The sequence below is a fragment of the Benincasa hispida genome, chromosome 9 (assembly GCF_027475165.1).
Source record: "Benincasa hispida cultivar pf3 chromosome 9, pf3_genome.v1.1, whole genome shotgun sequence".
In the NCBI taxonomy this organism is placed as follows: domain Eukaryota; kingdom Viridiplantae; phylum Streptophyta; class Magnoliopsida; order Cucurbitales; family Cucurbitaceae; genus Benincasa; species Benincasa hispida.
The window spans coordinates 5,187,784-5,206,939 of NC_143486.1; the positions used below are offsets into that span (position 1 = coordinate 5,187,784).

A 19,156-nucleotide genomic window follows, 5' to 3' on the forward strand; every position below is an offset into this window, starting at 1 on the left:
AATAAAGAGGAATAAGATTATCAACAAATCAAGCATATGCTAAAATTTAAAATAGAAGAATGTAGATGACTGTCCCCAAACTTTCACAACTTTCAAGCGAAAGCGACTTGACACAGTTGTAATCCCTCTATAAAGGCAATCGAAGTGCACTTTAATAGAAAACTAATATAGGAATCAATGAGTAAAAAAGAATATTGGAAGCTCAATCTTATCTACAAGCAATAAAAATTTTCCATGCATGCAACACTATTCCCACAACAAAGTAGTAGCACAACAAGTCTAAGTTCAACAGAATATGAAATGTGTTAATCTTGCTAAAATTTAATCAAATACATAAAAAATTTACCAAATCATATAACAAATGAGTTTCCAAGAGTTGAGAATATAATTCAAACACTTAAAATCAAATCAACTAAGCTATGAAATCCAATGTCGTCCTCTAAAAGCATTTTTCAAAACTAAGTGGCTAGCAATATTATATTTTCCATAGTGAAAACCGTTAGAAATAGAATTTTTTAAATCAAAATTTATAAAAATTTCGACAAAGTTTCCCCTAAAAATTTGATAAACCACACCTAAAAAGGAAAATACACTCCTAAAATATTTGTTTAAAATCAACAACCAAGTGTGTCTCACCATACACTCTTCAACAAAATCCAGATCACTAGATTAGAAACGCATCATTAGAATCAAATAAGAGAAACGTGCAAGTTTTCATTTACAAATAACTTGAATCTAAGGCTAGCCACTCTAGTTACAAATTTTTAAAAAATATGATAGCAAATTTACAAATAAAAAAAAAGCTTCTCATGCAAAAGTCCAGGAATTATAACCTATAATCATAAATCCAAATTTAAGTTCAACCCCTAGGACCTAATTTCAATCACCAAAATAACCAATTAACTCCAAATAGATTACCCAAAGTATGGCTTGATTCGAATGTCACTCAAAACTACAACTAAGTAATCCAATCTACGAAAAGTTCAATAATAATGGTTACAAACCCAAATTCCAACAACTATGTAACAATTCCAAAAGAGTTTCAAGGCCTCAATGTTGGGTTTTATGTCCTAAAACTTGTGGTATGTAAATAATGGAACTTATTCTGAAAATTCAACAAGGTGTTATTGAATAGATGTATTGCTTATGAGAAATCCAATAAACCTAAAAGTCCCTTGATTATTGGATGAGTACTTGAACCTTATGTGGAGACATAAAGGTGGATTAAGTTCGAGTAAATAGTCAAAATAATTCTATAGTATATGAATAAGGTTGGGTACCTTATTCTGGTAACACTATTGGATGCGGCCTGCTCTGTAATTGTTACAAAGAGTTCTAAAGTGCTACAAACAAAGTGATCCTAATTCATTCATGTTGGGACATGAGGAGTGGGGGTGTCATTGTGCAAAAGGGTTTGTACAAGATCAGACCACGAAATTAGTCACTCTTACTTTATAACGCCGTTTACTGTTTAAGACTGACCATTTCAAAGCGATGACTTAGGTAACTTGACTTCAATCCTGAGTTAACTATGAACTCCTGTTTATTTGGAATTATCCTTAGATTTGCATAGGTGAGGGTTGGCTCAATAGAGCCAGTTCAATAACCTCCCATTTCAGAAGTAAGACTGGATAAATAGTTGGGGACATAAGGTGTAAGACGGAATTCACTCCTACCTGCTTTTAGGGATAGTAGAGAGGTTGTTCCCTTAAATGTTGGTTTTGGGTCTTGAACAATGGGTCTCGCCCTCTCACTGGCCCGAGAGGAACTCGATTTTGTTGATTGGATCACAAAACAATTATTCATTAGGGGATCGGTGGAACTTAAGGAATGAGAGGTAATTGCCAGGGTAAAACAGAGATTCGACCCAGCCGTTATTACGAGTAACCTGTGAAGGGTTATCTTACTAATCATGGTTATATCGAATGGACATAATATATCTACAGTGAGGGGAGTTCAACTATGAGCTTTAGTGGAGTGACCCATTAGTTAACGAATGGAGGTTAGTTTGGTCTAATGAGTTTAGCCGATTAATCTCGAATCGTTAGTGCCCATGATCTGTAGGTCTACGAGGTCCCCCTAGCTTGGAAATGGATTAGCTATAGAGTAGCATGATAAGTTAATTTGAAACGCTCAAATTAGAATCAAACAGAATTAAGAATATGTATTTAAATATGATTTAAATATATGAAGATGAGTTTATGTAAAATTAATTTAATATTGGATATTAAATTAATTAGAATTGTTTAAATTGTTTAAATAATTATTTATTAATTTTCTTAGAAAATTAATTTATGAAATTAATTTGTAAAATTAATAAATTTTGATTTTTGAATCAAAAGTGATTTTACAATCAAAATTAGATTTTGGAAATAGAGAAAAATACACAAATGGAAAAATTGGATTTTTCCACCTTCATCTTTAAGTAGCTCACAAACAACCCACCATCTTCAAGCTTTAATTACTCAAAGCATGAGCTTCATCTCATGCAGCTATTCTCTTTGTATAGTGGTCTGCGATATATTGAAGAGATTGGAGTAGTTTTGAAAAAAATTGCCATCGATAGAATTTTAGCTGAAAATTCGGGTTGAAGAAGGTGTTCTTCTTTGGGTTGCTATTGTGAGCATTCTCCGAGTTTCCATTGATTCCAACTTATTTTGAGTCCCACAACTCAATCTAGAGCACCAAGAGAATATTAGGGAAGATCTTGTGGTGGTCTGCACAAAAATTTGGAGAGATTTGCAGTTGGAAATCGAGATTTCAAAGGTTCTTTAAAGGTATGACTTAAAACCCATTAATTCTACTTGAGCATGCTTTCGTTTCTGCCAAAATTAATCAATTAGAGTGCTTATCGATCCTCGTCACTTCCGCCGCGTGCTGGTACCATCCAACACTCAATACCTATCAAAACGTTTAAACATCGTTAACTTTACTGGAGAGTGGCTCTAATCCCTTGAAATCTTTGAATTGAACATAAAAATTTGAAAATAACTCAATTATTAGACCAATACTTCAATGAGTAACAAAGAACTATTAATACTAACCTCCAAACTTACCAAAATCTTGCCAAGATTGGTCTCAAACTTATTGGACAGCAACTCAACTCCTTCCAACACTTCAATCTCACACCAAAGAAGTGACAGATATTACCGAGTCAATGTCAAAACTTATTGAGTGTGAAAAAATCTTCAAGCAAAACCACCAACAATGACCAAAATATTGTGGACAACAATGGAACAAACCCAATATCCAATGACAAAGGAGATATACCTCATATACTTATCGAAATCAATATCAACCTGTTGGATAGCACATTAATGTTCTCCAAATCTTGAATATAAAGCCGAATCACAAAGAGCATCAATCAATTTGAACTTATGGGTATTCAAAAATTTCCAAGAAACTCACTAAAGTAACAAAAACTTATCAAACTTACCAAAACCTTACCAAAAAATACAGGATTTCAGTGAGATAGAGTACAGATATGGTGAGATAGAGTGAAGCTCACGCTTGAACAAATCTGTTACCGGATCTCTACGACGACGTGGACGACCTCGACGACGACGAGTGGATATGGCTAGACCGACTTGACTGACACCGAAACTAGTATCAAACGATTGTAGATCTAGTGGTGAAACCCGAGAGGGAGAGGGACTACAGTATCGTTGCACGTGAGTGGCTGATGACGATGAGATCTCCCAGATCGAGCTGAGAAAGGAAGTCGATTGGATGACTTCGATGAGAGAGAGACGACCAACAGAGCTGCTTCGCGTGAGGGAAAAAAGAGATTGGACGAGGGAGGGAGAAATCAGGCGTGAGAGAGAGATCAGGAAGGGGATTTTGGAGGCGGGCATTTGAGATAATTTTTAGGGTGGCTCTAGGACATTTAACCCTTTCACTTCTTTAAAATAATAAATTAATTATTCTTGACGTTCTATTCGTGTCAAGCAAGAGCTTATTATATTGGACACGAAAAACGTGTCAAGTTACGATTCACGTGAAAATATCCGAAACATTCAGTCAATCTTCGCCTTTTAAATCCTTTTACTTGACATTTTCTTTTCTAACAGGTCATTACTTAACGTTTTTTTCGAAGAAACATCAAATAATTAAAAATTACAGGTGTCAAGTAATGTAGATTTTATAATAGTGGATTGACATTGGTCTTTCAATTATTTATCTTCAAAACCTCACCCACTAAATAAATTTAATTTCAAAATTATTTATTTAAAAAAAATCCCACCCAAATTTATGTATCAATGGTTATTGATTTTAAGAGAGAGAATTTATATACCCGTCGTTAATGTAAAGGGACGGGTGGAAAAAACGACACAAATTCTGTCTTTCCGAAAGACGGAACATGGAAAAAGAATAAAAAGGTAAATTCCGTCTTCTATAAAGACGGAAAAATTGGATCCCTTTGCCACTTCACCGCCACTTCATCACCAATTGCGATGTATGCGCTGACCGTTGACCACAAACGAATTCAGTCTCCTACAAAACGATTGAATTTCCTTCCATTCAGTCTTCTAAATATACTGAACCAATGACACACAAAATCAACTCTATTTTTGCAAATATTTTTGGACCACTGGTTTTTTCAAATATTTTCAGAAACCACTCTATTTTTCACACACTATATATATCTATAATAAATAGAGGTATTCATGGATTGGATTGAATTGAATTGGGTTGGGCTGGGTTGAAGACTTTTTAGACCAAACCTAATTGTTCCAATTGTAAATTTTTTCAACCCAAATAACCCTTATTAAAAAAAATATATATTTTAAAGTTAATAATAAGTTCGGGTTGATTTGGGTTATATTAAGTGAACTCAAGAACCAATCCAACCTATAACATTTTCATTTATTTGAACACAATCTAACTCAAATGAGTCGATAACCCAACCCAAACCACACAGATTGGGTTAATCGATTTTTTCGGGTCATCAAATTTTTTGAACACCCCTAATAATAGATATTTTATCTGTTCAATTATGTTGAATTTGATAAATTCATACTCTAGACAATGCATTAAAAAAATTTAACTACATATTTTTTTGTCGACAATTATGTCGTAAAATTATGTTGGAGATTCAATTTCCATCCAACAAAGAAAAAGGGAAAAAAAGAGTGAGATATTCTTTTAAGGTTAAAAGATAAAATAGTAGATTGGAAAGAAAATTGGTTGGGCTGGATGGGGAGTAGTTGGACCCGAGTGTTTAATAAGGCCCAACGGCAAAGGACAACTCATGATGCTTGGCGCGCAGGGCGGCGTTTTATCTTCTTCTTAGGTTTTTCTCCCGGAAACTTCCAAATCCGTATCACACCACTGCCCACAACGCCAACAAATTCACCATTTTTTGTCAATACGAAGAAGAAGAAGTTCAAACCCACAATTTTGGTTGCCTCCTTACTCCTTTCTGCTCGTTTTTACTCATGGCCGGTACTGGAATCCACCCGTACCACCAGCAATGGCCTGCTGCCGCCGCCGCTCCTCCTCCTCCTCCGCCACAAGCCGCCGCCGCCGCTCCCCCTCCTATTCCCCACCCACATCCTCAGATCCTCGTCGACAACCCCGGCCGCCATGCCTCCGATGAGGTACTCTCTCTTTTCCCTTATTCTCTATTTGTCGTAGTACTGAAGTTAGGATCTCAGGCAGTTCAAGGTTCAACTAGAGGTTTTACCTAGTTTCCGAGCTTAATTTGGTTTAATTTTTATGGTTTCTGCTATTTTGATGATCTCTGAGGCCTTTTTTGATGTTGTGTTGTATTAGGTTCGAACTATATTTATAACAGGTCTTCCTGAAGATGTAAAAGAGAGAGAGCTACAGAATCTCCTCAGATGGTTACCTGGTTACGAGGCTTCACAAGTAAATTTTAAAGGTGAAAAGCCTATGGGCTTTGCTCTCTTCTCCAATGCACAGTTTGCTATTGCTGCGAAAGATGCCCTTCAGGTTCATGTCTTTGCCTAGCTGTTCTGTTTAATAAGTTATTGAATTCTCAATCTTTAAGTGTCGTTTGCTTTGATCTGTTGTTCAGGATATGGTTTTTGATGCGGAGTCTAAGTCAGTGTTGCACACGGAGATGGCCAAGAAAAATCTCTTTGTTAAACGAGGTGATTTAGTAACTTTTATGATTCTCGTTGGCTCTCATTAATGTTGTTTCGATCTCTGATTGGAGAATCATTGCGCACAACATTTGTTTTAGATTTTGGTTTGATTGCATTTACTTTTCTGTTGATCTTGACTTGTAATGCTACATGCTTCTGCAATTCAAGTTGCCTAGGCACTACATACATAACTATGCAATAGTTTCGATTCCTTTCCTATCATTGATGAGAGATTAATAAAGATCTCCTGACGTCATATCTGCTTATTCACTAAGAGGCTTTCTTGTAATGTCCTCTAATAACGCACACATCCATAGTTCTACAGCAGTTACAGATGACCTTCAGTTTTTTCTTTTGCTGTGTAACGATTTCAAGCTTTAAACACTTTGTTGTTCTTTTTTCATGTTGAAAAAGGAAGAAGCAAATGATTACTCGATTTGCTAATCTCTGTTCTACTTGTAGGCATTGTTGCTGATGCAAGTGCTTATGACCAAAGTAAACGTTTGAGAACTGGTGGTGACTATGCCCACACCGGATATTCAAGCCCATCACCTTTTCATGCACCTCCACCCCCTATTTGGGGGCCTCATGGGTGAGTCTTCTCTATCTGGAAACCGGAAAGTGCTTTCCCTCCAAAGTCGGTGTATGTCTTATCTTCTGTGAGATGTTGGATGGTAATAGAGAAGGAGTAGGATTTGTTAATAGCTCAATCTGCTCACATTCTTAGTCATTTTATGGTTTTTTTGTGTCCCCCATCTCACACCAAGTTGCATTGGATTTTGTTGATCAAGTTCCTTATGATTCTGTGGCGATCTAGGTATATGGCTCCACCTCCTCCTCCATACGATCCGTATGGAGGTTACCCTGTTCCACCTGTTCCTATGCCTGCTCCTGCGCCTGTACCAGCACCTAGCAGCTATGTGCCCGTTCAGGTAATCCTACAAGTCTATGGCACGTAACTACGATTCTTTTGGGAGTTTCACTTTGTTTGTAGTGTGTATACTCCTGCCATGCTTTCTTCTTTTTCATCAGCATTTGACTGCAGTCCATATTGTTTCATCAGCATGTTGATGCTCTATTTCTCTATCTGACATTGAACTTTGACATCACCCCTCGTGCAACTACTATCCCTGGAATAGGAGGCTTTATCTACAGCTAACTATTAAAGTTGCAACGAAGACATCATGACATGAAGCGCACTGTCTTATCCTTTCTGCTGTGAAAAGAAAAAGTTTATGTTGTATGGGTTTCTGTGCAAGCATTGGAATATTTCTGCATCTCATTTTTCTCATGTTTCCTACAGAACACTAAGGATAATCCTCCTTGCAATACCCTATTTATTGGCAATCTGGGGGAAAATGTAAATGAAGAGGAACTCAGAGGGCTTTTTAGCGTGTATGCAACTCTCATCTTTGTACAAACTTCAATTGTTTTATCATGTCTAGAAATCAACCTAAACCAACTGAATCTTTTGGATCACTCGTTCATGACATATAATGCAGACAGCCTGGATTTAAGCAAATGAAGATTCTGAGGCAGGAAAGGCACACGGTCTGCTTCATTGAGTTTGAAGTAAGTAGGTCTTAGTTGACTGTTGATCCTTTAATCTTCACAAGTCATGTTCATGTTATTGATTATCAACATTGGTTTTCTTTTGTGTTTTCTTTCATGCCTTCTAATTTGGTTATCTTCTTCACTTAACCTATTTAGGATGTGAACACTGCCACCAATGTGCATCATAGTTTGCAGGGTGCTGTTATCCCTAGTTCCGGCTCTGTGGGCATGAGAATACAATATCCTTTTCTTTATCAAATTGTTTTGTTTGATGTTAGCTATGGACCGATCTTTCCTATCCTATTGTACTTGTAAATTGGAAGTTGTTGCCTGACAATGCATGTGTTGGAGTGAATTATTTATCTAATTTAATTGCTGACTGTGCTACTTATACGTGTTATGCTTTGAACCTTATTTCAGAAAAATCTAAATCTGTAAGTGCTGCAAGTTACCTTGAGAAAAATTGGTGCTTCATGTCTGTTGGACTTGAGGTATTTCATTGGATAGGCTTGTTATATATTTGATCTCTGTTTTACCTTTTAATAGCCCATTATGTATTGTTTACTGAATGTGATGCTGTACATTATTACCAATCAACTACTCATATTATAACAATTGGTTTTTATTTCATGCATTTAAATGCAATTCTTGTGATGTTTATAAGTTTTGAAAGTGTGCATAAGGTGATTTCTTCAACTAGGATTAATCGCATAGTAATTTGAACTTGATGTTTATTTCATTTAGTGTTTTCATGATTGAGAATACACGTTTCTTCTCTTGACTCATGAATACATTTTCAAAGAACCCATTTGGGAAACGGAAGGATGCTACTTACCCTGTTTCTGCTCCTGGTGCGAATGGAACTCCACAAGCTATGGCATACCAATAGCGTGAAGGGGATGTACTCTGTTCTTTTTGCTCCAACAAATACAAGCACTAGATGATAGGATGCATCTTGCAGCAGTTGCATGCATCCATGAATCCATTTCATATCAAGTCATCAACATTTTCATCTCCATGGGAATGAATGCTCATATTGGTGTCACAAACATTCCATTTGGAAGCATGTTACTGTAGCCCTTATTTGCGACATGCATTTATTTATTAGTAACTGAGAAGATTTAAGTAGCTGGATTACATAATAGGGGCTCAGATATTATTATCATTTGTAGGATGTGTGCTGTGCATTAGTCCTATCTTTTATTGTTTGTGTATGAGTATGTAGCTGTTTATCTAAATGGATTTCTTGGTTTATTAAGAGCATCCACATGTAAAGGTTCATCTCACCTTGCGCAATTTTAAGTCGTAGGAGTTTCCATATCATCGTGCTACTTTAGGAGGAATGTAGGGCAAGTAGGCCACCAAACAACTCATCACGCCATTACTTCCTTGATTTTTCTATTAACATTCCCATAATCATCACGACCACATCATACTCGGTCAGCAACTAATTCATGGTGAAGTATTCACATTTAGGGCTTGTTTGGATTAACTTTTCAAGTGGTTGGAAATATTTTTCATCCACTTAAAAAGTCAATCCAAACAGGTCACAAAACTACTTCTAAGACGTTCATTTCTTAAGCATAAAAAAATATAGTGGCATTTACATACAGGATTCAAGTATGAATTGACCAGGCTGCTATCCATTTGAGGTCCAGTTTCAGGTGCTATCTGAAGTTTCTCTTCACAGCATTCAGGAAGGCTTCAAATGCATGGAGGTGAAGTGTTATCATCAATTCAGGGTGAAGAGTATAATTCCCTCCCCCCCCACCACCACATAATTACTTGCAAAGATTGACAGAAAATTATATAGAGGCCACAGGACTATGATTCAAAGAGCCAGTTCGAGACATCTGCTCATCATTGTCGAGTTTGCTGGATGTATCCAACTTGGCTACAAAACTGGAGGAAGTTGATTCCGCTGCTCGGGCTGGCGTTGTGCTAGACATATTGGTGGGATGCAAAGAAGTGCATAGTTTAATCAAGATCTAGATCAACTTATTCTTGTTTAGGATCGCCATTCTAGTGCTTTCATGGAGTTGTCCTTCTGCAGACTTCTATCTTGTCGAGTGTTTTAAAACTGTTTGGTCGTTACAATCTCCTAGACATAATTGCTCTGACAGGAGTTTAGAGCCTTGGTTCCTTTATGAAGCTACCTGACTTATCTATGGAAGGATAAAATTAAAATAAATGCAACTCACTTAATGGCTATGGTTAGCTAAATAGGGAAGCAATTGATGAATTTTAGGGGAGAAATGGCTGCTAATTGATAAATGGAAAACTTACACATGTAAAACGTGATTAAAATGAGGGGAAAGCAACTTGCACAATAGCAAAAGGGCTTGATTGTTCACATTAAATGTGTTCTAAATATGTTCAAATATCAGTAGCCTCATGTTTGGGGATGAAATTGCAGTGTTTGGACACAAGTTTAAAATTGAGCTTGGTAAGTTGTTCAAATATAAGCATAGTTTTCTTTTGCAATGAAATTGCAATATTTGGACGCAAGTGAAACAAAATCACAGGCAAGAATACTGCTTCTGTTAAAGAATGGACAAATGTAATATGAGAATAATTCGTTTGAACATCATTTACAAACTAGACGCTTGTCAAAATCTTAACGCCAAGCCATCGCTGTGCAAATATATCTAATAATACAAATGTAGGGAGGCCTCTAAAACTGAAACAGGATAGAAAATAAAATTCAAAGAATATGGATGTTGTAATTGACAGATCTAAGGGTCGACCAGGGATGCAACGCTCACAAATCCAAATCCAGTTGAAGAACTTGGATTGTCTAATTTACAAGGAAGAAATTCTCTCTTAAGAACTCCCATGAGATCTAACAGAAGAAATTGAATGTGCTGAAACTGAGGCTGTTGGACTGTTAGGATCTCTGTCCCCATTTATGGCCTTTGGCCTTCCACTCAATCTTTCTATTGCATCTTGACAAACATCATTAAACCACTCATCCTCCGGTAGAACACTGACAAGAAACAGATTGAATCTCAGAGAAGACTAAATAAAAGTCTATACAATTGCAAATACATCACAGAAAAAGATCGACTCGAATTCCCAACAAAAAAACCAAAGGAAAATGGTCAGTAAAATTGTAGGCCAGGAATCTAATTATCCCAAAGCAAAAGCCAATTTCATACTGCATGGTTCTTGTTTCTCTCAGGAGCATTCTTTTATTACTCTATAAGTGAAAAGACTCGTTATTTGACATATCCATTGACCAAGACCAAATTCAAATTTCTATCCATTATTTTTTTTTTAAAACACGTCCAGTGGGACTCAAATTTCCGTGCATTATATATAAACACATGCAGACTTCAAAATATTCATTGTTTTTTTTAAGAAAAGGCCAAATGGGATAACACTTTTCATTGAAGAAATGAAAAAAGATTAATGCTCATGGATATTAGGAGAAACGAAAAGAACTAAACAGAGAAACAATAGACAGTTCGTTATTGAAGTGCAATGTAATGTCTTTTATCTTCCTAAGTTCATCAACTTAATATTTAATAGATTTTGTATATTTAGTTTCATGTTTCAGTCGCAGTTTTCTATTCAGCAGACAGGCTAAACATGTCACCAGTTTCCACTCTCATTCATCCACTACTTACAATCAAGAAAACCTTCATTTTCAACAACCCTATAATCTTAAGCATTCAAAATGAAATATCATAGATAATATATTACTGTAGCATGCTTTAATATCTGTGGTCAACGCACTCAAGCTAACTAACTTTAGCATGCAAGAAAGTTTATAGAAATATTAACATTCAGAATAGTGTAAGGTGTACCTATCTGGATCCATTCCTGTTGCAGCAAATGCAGCCATCGCTTTTGATATGATCTCATTAACAACTCTATGCAGATTCCGGGATAAGTATCGACCTTGGGCAGCAAAACACATGACGAATTTCATATCCAAGTAGAACTGCACAAATTAGAAACAATTAAATTGCAATTATTCACATGGAGGAAAGTATTTATTCGTGATTGATAAGATGCTAAACCACAGTGTCAGCAGTGATTAGCCTACCAAACACAGAGACTTCCTTCATACAATAATTTATGCCAAACCAGTATTAACTAACACAGATTAATAGATATATCTTCAGAGTATACTTTACAAGGAGACAAGATGATGCAACTTGCAACACTGGTTCCAAGAAAATAAGAATTCTCTCATCAAGCAATATACCCAAGATGGTTTAACCTAGGCTGAAATTCCACCCCAAAGCCCATGCTATCTCCAAAACCAACTAGGCTATACCTTCTTTCTAGAGACTTCAGTTGCAGTACAATGAATAAAAAACAATGAAGGAAGACATTGTCCTTCGAGTTAAAGAGTAAATATATTGATAAATAGAAAAGGGTAGCTAACTGATCTTCAAAAAAATAACAATAGCATATTTAGAAAAGAAAAAAAAAATTGGTCTCAAGTTTCACGCAGCAGAATAGTAGTAATATCAGCTCTCCAGATCACAATTTTTCTCCTTGATAAGAAAACAAAACAAGGTAGTTCAAGTCTGTAGATTACAAATTAGTATACTGATGCTGTCAGCTGCAGGTAAAGAAGCATGCAATATGATTATGTAACGTAAAGAGTTATGTATAGGCAGAAACGACGATGCCCACCTGTTGAAGACCAAGAGGTCCTAGAGGCCTTGGGCCTTCCTCAATATCATCCCAAAAACTTTGGTCCCCCGAAAGCCACAAGATGACAGTTTCTGTGAGCCTCATCAATAGTAATGTGGCAAATCTTTCCCTGCCAACAAACATATCTGCTGCCATACTAGCTATTCTGCTCAGTTTCACAAACAGTTCCTGGATTGTGATCAAACAAGGTTAGACTTCCTATGGAAAATTAGGCAATGGTTGCAATGTCATAAGTTTTTAAATAATTAATTTGGCAGAATAAACAAACTTCTTTCTTAGTAGCCAGTAGGTAAAGTTGATTCTTGGTGCATGGTATTTCATTTCTCATAGACAAAAGTCAAGCTAGCTTTCTCATGCACATATATGCGTTAGTGACACAAGAAGATAAAAAATAATGATACATAGCACGCAAATCAAATTGAAACAAATCAACATATTATATAAGAATCCCAACACAAAAGGACCACAAGAAGTACCTGGAATATAAGAGATGGGAACCATTCAACTTCATCCATATTTCCACTCATGTTTAGGTACATCTCAGCAGTGAGATGGCTGTCTCCTTCCTCTGTAAAAATTAGATCAAGGGCATGCTGTCTACAAAAAGTATCTTTCAATCTATCAACAGAGCTAACTAGCCGCCTCTTCCACTCCCTTTGTTCTGGATGACGGTTCTGCTTGTCTGAAAGTCTTCGACGAGGATCATCCTTATACGCAGTTTGAGTTGGTGGGGACAGTTTCATGGCAGCACGAGGGAGTAGTTCATCGGCTAACAATGATGCATTTGCCAAGAGTGCAATTTGCTGAGCTTCCGTTTCAGCCAAGCGCACTATCTTACTTCCAGCACCATCAAAATTTGCTTCCTCTTCCACACCGGGCAATGCTTTGATTAACATATTGATATAAGAGTCAAATACTTGGAATAATCCCTCCAGAGTTTGACTCCCTAACTGCATACTAAGTAAAGGTCCCACGTCCTCAAAAAAGTCCTGCAAGGGGAATATTTGAACAAAAAAAAAGGTCATGACACAAAAGAAAAATGGAACAATGAAGATGATATGCCATCCCAAATTGCAACATCAAACATATGTAGCCCAACTTCCTTCAACAAACCCCCCAAAAACACACATGCACACACACACACACATAACATACAAGAGTATTGATATAATTTACTTAGTTTAAAAACAGACCTAATGGAAAAGGAAAATTACAGAGTTCCCTCCCTCTCCCTACCTCTGGCTAGCTAGATAAAATCCGTACGCTGCTCATCCATTCTTAGATTTACTCACTTCCAGTCCACTTAGTTACAAAGGGACCTCCATTTACATCACATCTCCCCTATCAAGTATATATTACTTTCCAAAAAGAACAATAAATTAATAAATAATGTCAGAACAATCACCAAAGAAACAATATACACACAAATATCCCACCCACCAACACACCAAATTAGTATCATTAAAAAACAATTGAGCAATGTTTACCTGGACCATAAAATTGAACCGGTGAGCACTGCTAGTCAATTTATGTTGGAATGCAGCATTACTAAGAACAGTGCTAGAAATTCGGCCAGATTGGCGTGTGGTTGCTGGAGCATAAGTTAGTACCCAATCATCAGCAGCAGCCAAGGCAGCCGTACTTTCTTCGATTCTTTTTAAATTAGCTTCTAGAGCTTGTTCAACACTGGGCCTGAAAAGTTTTAAAAGCACAGGACAAAGTGCCAAACCACGACCTTCCAATAATGAACAATGACCTAAAGCAATTTGAACACACTCCGCAGCAGCTCTGAGACCTCCAGCAGCTGCAGATGAAGCTAAAGCGTGCCTTTTTACAAGAAGTGCAAAAGCCTCTGTTTGTTTTGTAGCCCACATGACAAGCTCAGAAGAATAAGCAAGTTCTTTACCAAAAATAGCCAAGGAATCACTAGAAGCTTGAGCAATGGCTGAGAAAACCAGCTGGGAGAGGGCAGCAGTATAGGCTCCTCCATATGAAGTGCTGGATGGCCGAAGGCTTTGCATATTGTACTGATATCTTTGGAAATGTGCTTTAAGTAACAAAGTGTGAGCACGCTGTCCATCTCCTAATTTTTTGAGTGCCGATACGGCTGCACGGAGTTCAACACCACGGGTAGAAGGCTGACATGCAGCCTCAGCAAGCTGATCCGCTAACCTTTGCCTCCGTTCAGCAGTTGATGCTTGCAGAGATATAATTGCAGCTGGACTTAAGATTTTCTTTTCTTTCGCTTCAGAAGCTATCCTCTCTCCCTCATCAAGGGCTGCCAAAGCTTCATCAACTCTTCGTTCAGCTAAGAGAACATCCAAAGTATCAGGGTACTCCACTAACCACTTCTCAATATCTGAAGAATGGTCATCCGCTGAACCTAAAAAGCCATTTGGAGTTGTGCTTTCAGAAATAGAGGAAGATACTGAATCAATGTGAACCCCTTCAGCTAAACCATGAATTAAAGCAGCCTGAGTAGACAGAAGGTTTCTAATGGACGAGAGCTCCACCTCTAAGTCTGATATCTCCTTTGATGTGCTGTCAGCAAATAGCACATGATATCAATATAAATTATTACTACTCTGAATAAAATTAACAGTGAAGTGATCATTAAAGTACACACTGAAACTTTTTGTGGGCTTATCACAGTTTATTCCTTAACAAAATATACTGTTCAACGTTTACCATATCTATAAATTTTGCAACTCATTGGTTTTGCAACACTTCAGTGCACTGCATTTCTTCAGACTATCAAGTAAACTAATTAATTACTTCACGTCTTAAATTTATCCCTTACAATAATCAAAGAAAATTCCTCCTCTATCAACATGGACCAGCTTTTTCAGTCCTTTAAAACAGCTCTATGTAGATTGAATGTATTGGCTCCCAGATACAACTTACCGTATAAAGGCAGCATAATTTGCATAGACACTTTTACGCATTTCCTCAGCGGAAGCTTTCTTCAAATCCCAAAGATAAGTGCATAATTGCTTAATTTCCTACAAGAACAGTAGATACTTAACATCAGAGATTTCATTAAAAAGAGAAAGGTCTATTTGGCATGATATAAGTAGTAAATAACAAACATGAAGCTAATGAAGCAATGTGCAGTAGGGGGTGATAACAAGTTCATATCATTACTTATCCAAAAGGAAAACCCAAATTACATTAAATTTTAATTAAAAATAATAATAAAGAAAAAGGAAAGAAACAAAAAAATCGTACGAATTGACCAAGGAACATATGATCAAGATTTTCAAATCATGAATTGAAATGTCGAGGGTTTTGAAAATACTGTATTATGTACTGCAAGTTATATTTTTAAAAGGTACAGAAAAACAAAACAGTCTTTCATCTCCTGCCGGTACATGGCATTAACTTCCAGTTTGCAAAGGGTATAAAATTTTCAAAGTTTCTAACAAGGCCCTTTCAAATGTTTCAAAATTTCCCAAGTCTATACATAGTTTCCTGCAACGCTGACAACCTTCCTCCATTTGGTATGGTTTCAGTCTTCTTGGAATCCTACTCTTGTTCCTAGTCTCTTTTCCTCGATGATCAGAAATGTTTAGTAAGTTAGATTTGTAGTGTCTAGTATATGAGTTTTTCTCTGTTACAATATTAAACCTCATAAATGACAGTCACGAGGGAAATGAAAAATATTTTCTACCAAATGTTGGTTGTGAACCAAGCGTCTTTGAAGCAAGACCAGAAGAGCTTTGATTAACGCATAGTTTTTCATCTCCTTTCTAATTAATTTGAGTGATTCTGCTTCAGAAACAGATGATTTCGTTCATTAAAATTCAATAGGACTATTTAGAATTGATGGCAATGCCAAAGCATATGATATGAATCACGTATTGTACTCCTTTATCAACCCTTTATGACTATGATGTTAACAGAATGGCCTGACATTTTATGCAAACATATGGCCGCTGTCAGGATGATGTATAAGAATGGAGAAAAATTATATAGAACGTCGTCCTAAGGAAAATACACCGTGAAATTTCATTTTCATGCACGATGAAGCTATTTATAGTTCGAAGCTCTTTAAATGTTTAACATCTGTAACATTTGCCAAAAGAAAAGTCTTCCGAATATGAAAATACCAAACTTTCAGGATTTCAGATACTTCTATCTTAGGTCAATTAACTGAATCAAATTTAGTATGAAAACCCCCTTGAGTGAGAACAAATCACAACCAATTGAGTCAGGAGAGGAAAGCTAAATTTAACCGATATCCTTAAAAATGGTTAAAAGAAACAAGTGATTATCAAAATGACATGCAATGCTCCCAATCCAACTAAAATATAATAAACACAAAAAAACTTGAAACGAAAGGGGAAAAAAAATGGTAAAAGGAAGCGTATGGAACGAACCTTCTCGTTAAGAGAACATCTAGTCTGAAAGTAGGAATCGGCATCAAATTTATCAGACCTGAAGAAATTGATGCCTTCCTCAAACTTGGCGCCAGTCTCCTTGACGGGGGTGGCTCTGGAGCGAGCGGTCTTGGCGGAAGCCATTGGAGAGGTGATCCAGGAAAGGGATGAATTGAAATGAAACTACAAAATCAGATCAAGAAAAGGAAGGGAAAAGGATTTTGATAATTGAAAGAGGAGATCGAAGGAAGCCGTGGAGGGAAATTGGAAAAGGAAAGTGCAGAGAGAAATGGAAGAAAAGAGAAGAATGATTGAAGGGAAGGAGAAAGGGGGCACTGGCAGCCAGAAGAGAACAGCACGACTCTTTCTTTCTTTCTCTTCGGTTCTGTTCTTCCGGTTTTCCGAGTGAACCGAAAATCGAACCGAGCCAATGTCTACCGTTAGATTACTAGTTTACTTGATAGTAATAGTATCATAATAGATATAGAATTTGAACTCTACTCAATGATGGGGATGTGGATGTGGGAGTTGATTAATTATTCGTGATTCCGAAATCTGATGCAACAATCTTTAATGGGATGTAGGTATTGGAGTATGATTCATAATTCAAACGGTGATGTTATGTTTGTCTTGGACAGCCTTTTTCTTTTATGTGATTCTGTTGAGTTTGCATAAGCTATTGTCATATATTAGAGCACAATCAAGATTTTTGAAGTTGCAATAACTTCAATTTTGGCTGAAACCCGATTCCATGGAACCTCTTGACGGAAAAATCTAAATATGTTAATGTGGTCCAAGTTTTTGTTGATTCTCTCTGCTATTTGCATAAAGGTCATTCGATTCAAGACTTCCTTTTTGTTAACCATTAGTGTATTCTTAGCTTCTCATGCTCAACGTCTCAAATATTCAGAAATTTGGCTTGAAGTTCATCCTTTATAAGTAGATTTTGTTTTACTTTTTTATTTATCTAATTCTAAAAAAACATTGAAGTATAAAATGAATGGCCCTTTGAATTTCTCTTATAAAAAAAAAGTACTTAAGAAAATATAGATTTGAACCAGCTTGGGTTCGATTTTTGGTTAACTGGTTTTTATCGCCCACACTAAATTCTACATATTTTTCTCTGTTTGACTCGGCGGGGTCCAATCGTTGCCTGGATGTTGTTGAAGCGTTAACTGTCACATAGGAAGTAAATTTTGTGGGAAATTTTGGGCCGATGACCTAATAGTTCGGCCCATAATGCCAAATGATCCAATTTTCTAAAAAACTGCTAATTGACTCTCTGCTTACATCATCATGATATAAGATTACAAAAATGTCCCCCAATCTATACGATACTTGTGCCTCAAATGCAACGGTCATCCTAGTCGCTCAAAATTCTCGTGTAAGTGTCATTCAATCTCACTCTGCAAAACCATCATCCATCTACTGTCATAATCGAGGTTCTTAGGTAAGTGAATTTAATTTTTGTTTTGCATGTTGTGTTGAGTCTGTTTAGGTTGGTTTCGTTTGATCGGTCATCCCGTTTTGTGGGTTTCGAAGTTTAATCGACCGCATCTATTTTTTATTTTAAGTTTCTATATGTTTTTGATGTGTTCTACATTGGTTGAGGACGAAGAAGATATAGTTAAAGTCAGACAAGGTAGATAGTGTGTTTTGTGAGAGCGATAGGGCGAGAGCGACACGACGAGAGCTAGATGGGCGAGAACGAGAAAAGCAAGATCGAGATAAGCGAGATTGGCGAGAGCGAGACTTTAACAGTATGTATTGTTAGTGATTTTTTAGTACAAACCTGTTAACTTTATAAATTAAATGTTCATACAATGCAAGAGTAATTTAAGATGTCAAAAGCTTTGAAAATACGTGAAGCTGATAGATTTCTTAGACAAGTAACGAGCCTGGCTCACGTTATGAATGCCAACAATATTGTAAAGGAAAAGCTTACCAGAAGGCAGTTAGAAATGTTCAAGAGAACAATTTTTAAGCGATTTGTAGATATTGAACTTATATTCAACATCCCACTTATCCACCATATGTTATTGAGGAAAGTGAAGAAGTAGGGAGCGGACTCGATTAGTTTCTTTGTCAGAGAAAAGGTCATCACATTTTTTAAGGACGATTTTTTTATTGATAATTGGTTTGTGGCGGTCCCCTATGCGAGTTGTACGGAGTGAGGAGTCCTCATAATAACTTGCAACGAGGTAATTTGGTAATCGGTCGACCTTAGACGCATTCCTTATCTTATATTCAAAATTATTGTTTATGGACATAATAATCTCATTTTTAAGTCACTCTTACTCAAAAAAAGTTGACCAACTTCAACATCTATCTCAAATTAAGAGGCATCTGGCATAATCAATTCCCCTCTACGACATGAAGACATGGAACTCAATCTTGTTGATCTCTCATTAACAGCCACTACAAGTCTACGCACCTTTGAAG

At 36.6% G+C, this 19,156-nt stretch overlaps 2 protein-coding genes across 2 annotated transcripts; one reads left to right on the forward strand and one right to left on the reverse strand.

The window, feature by feature from the left end:
* Positions 1 to 5,168: 5,168 nt before the first annotated feature.
* Positions 5,169 to 9,855, forward strand: LOC120086258 (RNA-binding (RRM/RBD/RNP motifs) family protein). Its single transcript, XM_039042806.2, has 9 exons — positions 5,169 to 5,600; positions 5,776 to 5,955; positions 6,041 to 6,116; positions 6,573 to 6,702; positions 6,928 to 7,042; positions 7,414 to 7,505; positions 7,613 to 7,682; positions 7,821 to 7,903; positions 8,457 to 9,855. Exons 1-9 carry the CDS (start codon positions 5,439 to 5,441, stop codon positions 8,551 to 8,553), a joined length of 1,005 nt encoding a protein of 334 aa, XP_038898734.1. The 5' UTR covers positions 5,169 to 5,438; the 3' UTR covers positions 8,554 to 9,855.
* A 347-nt stretch (positions 9,856 to 10,202) lies between these two features.
* LOC120086257 (exocyst complex component EXO84B) lies at positions 10,203 to 17,163 on the reverse strand. The gene is made up of 7 exons (XM_039042805.2): positions 16,715 to 17,163; positions 15,240 to 15,337; positions 13,823 to 14,876; positions 12,812 to 13,324; positions 12,315 to 12,503; positions 11,474 to 11,610; positions 10,203 to 10,650 (listed from the first exon to the last, which is right to left on the reverse strand). Exons 1-7 carry the CDS (start codon positions 16,856 to 16,858, stop codon positions 10,488 to 10,490), a joined length of 2,298 nt encoding a protein of 765 aa, XP_038898733.1. The 5' UTR covers positions 16,859 to 17,163; the 3' UTR covers positions 10,203 to 10,487.
* Positions 17,164 to 19,156: the final 1,993 nt, after the last annotated feature.

What these genes read in the sequence shown, in the direction of transcription:
- LOC120086258 (XM_039042806.2), top strand. Translation starts at nt 5,439, where the DNA reads ATGGCCGGTACTGGAATCCACCCGTACCACCAGCAATGGCCTGCTGCC. An exon ending in GCCGCCATGCCTCCGATGAG is followed by an intron (nt 5,601 to 5,775) that starts GTACTCTCTCTT and finishes GTGTTGTATTAG; the next exon opens with GTTCGAACTATATTTATAAC. An exon ending in CTGCGAAAGATGCCCTTCAG is followed by an intron (nt 5,956 to 6,040) that starts GTTCATGTCTTT and finishes TCTGTTGTTCAG; the next exon opens with GATATGGTTTTTGATGCGGA.
- LOC120086257 (XM_039042805.2), bottom strand. Translation starts at nt 16,858, where the DNA reads ATGGCTTCCGCCAAGACCGCTCGCTCCAGAGCCACCCCCGTCAAGGAG. An exon ending in AATTATGCTGCCTTTATACG is followed by an intron (nt 14,877 to 15,239) that starts GTAAGTTGTATC and finishes ATTTGCTGACAG; the next exon opens with CACATCAAAGGAGATATCAG. An exon ending in GACCTCTTGGTCTTCAACAG is followed by an intron (nt 11,611 to 12,314) that starts GTGGGCATCGTC and finishes TAATTTGTGCAG; the next exon opens with TTCTACTTGGATATGAAATT.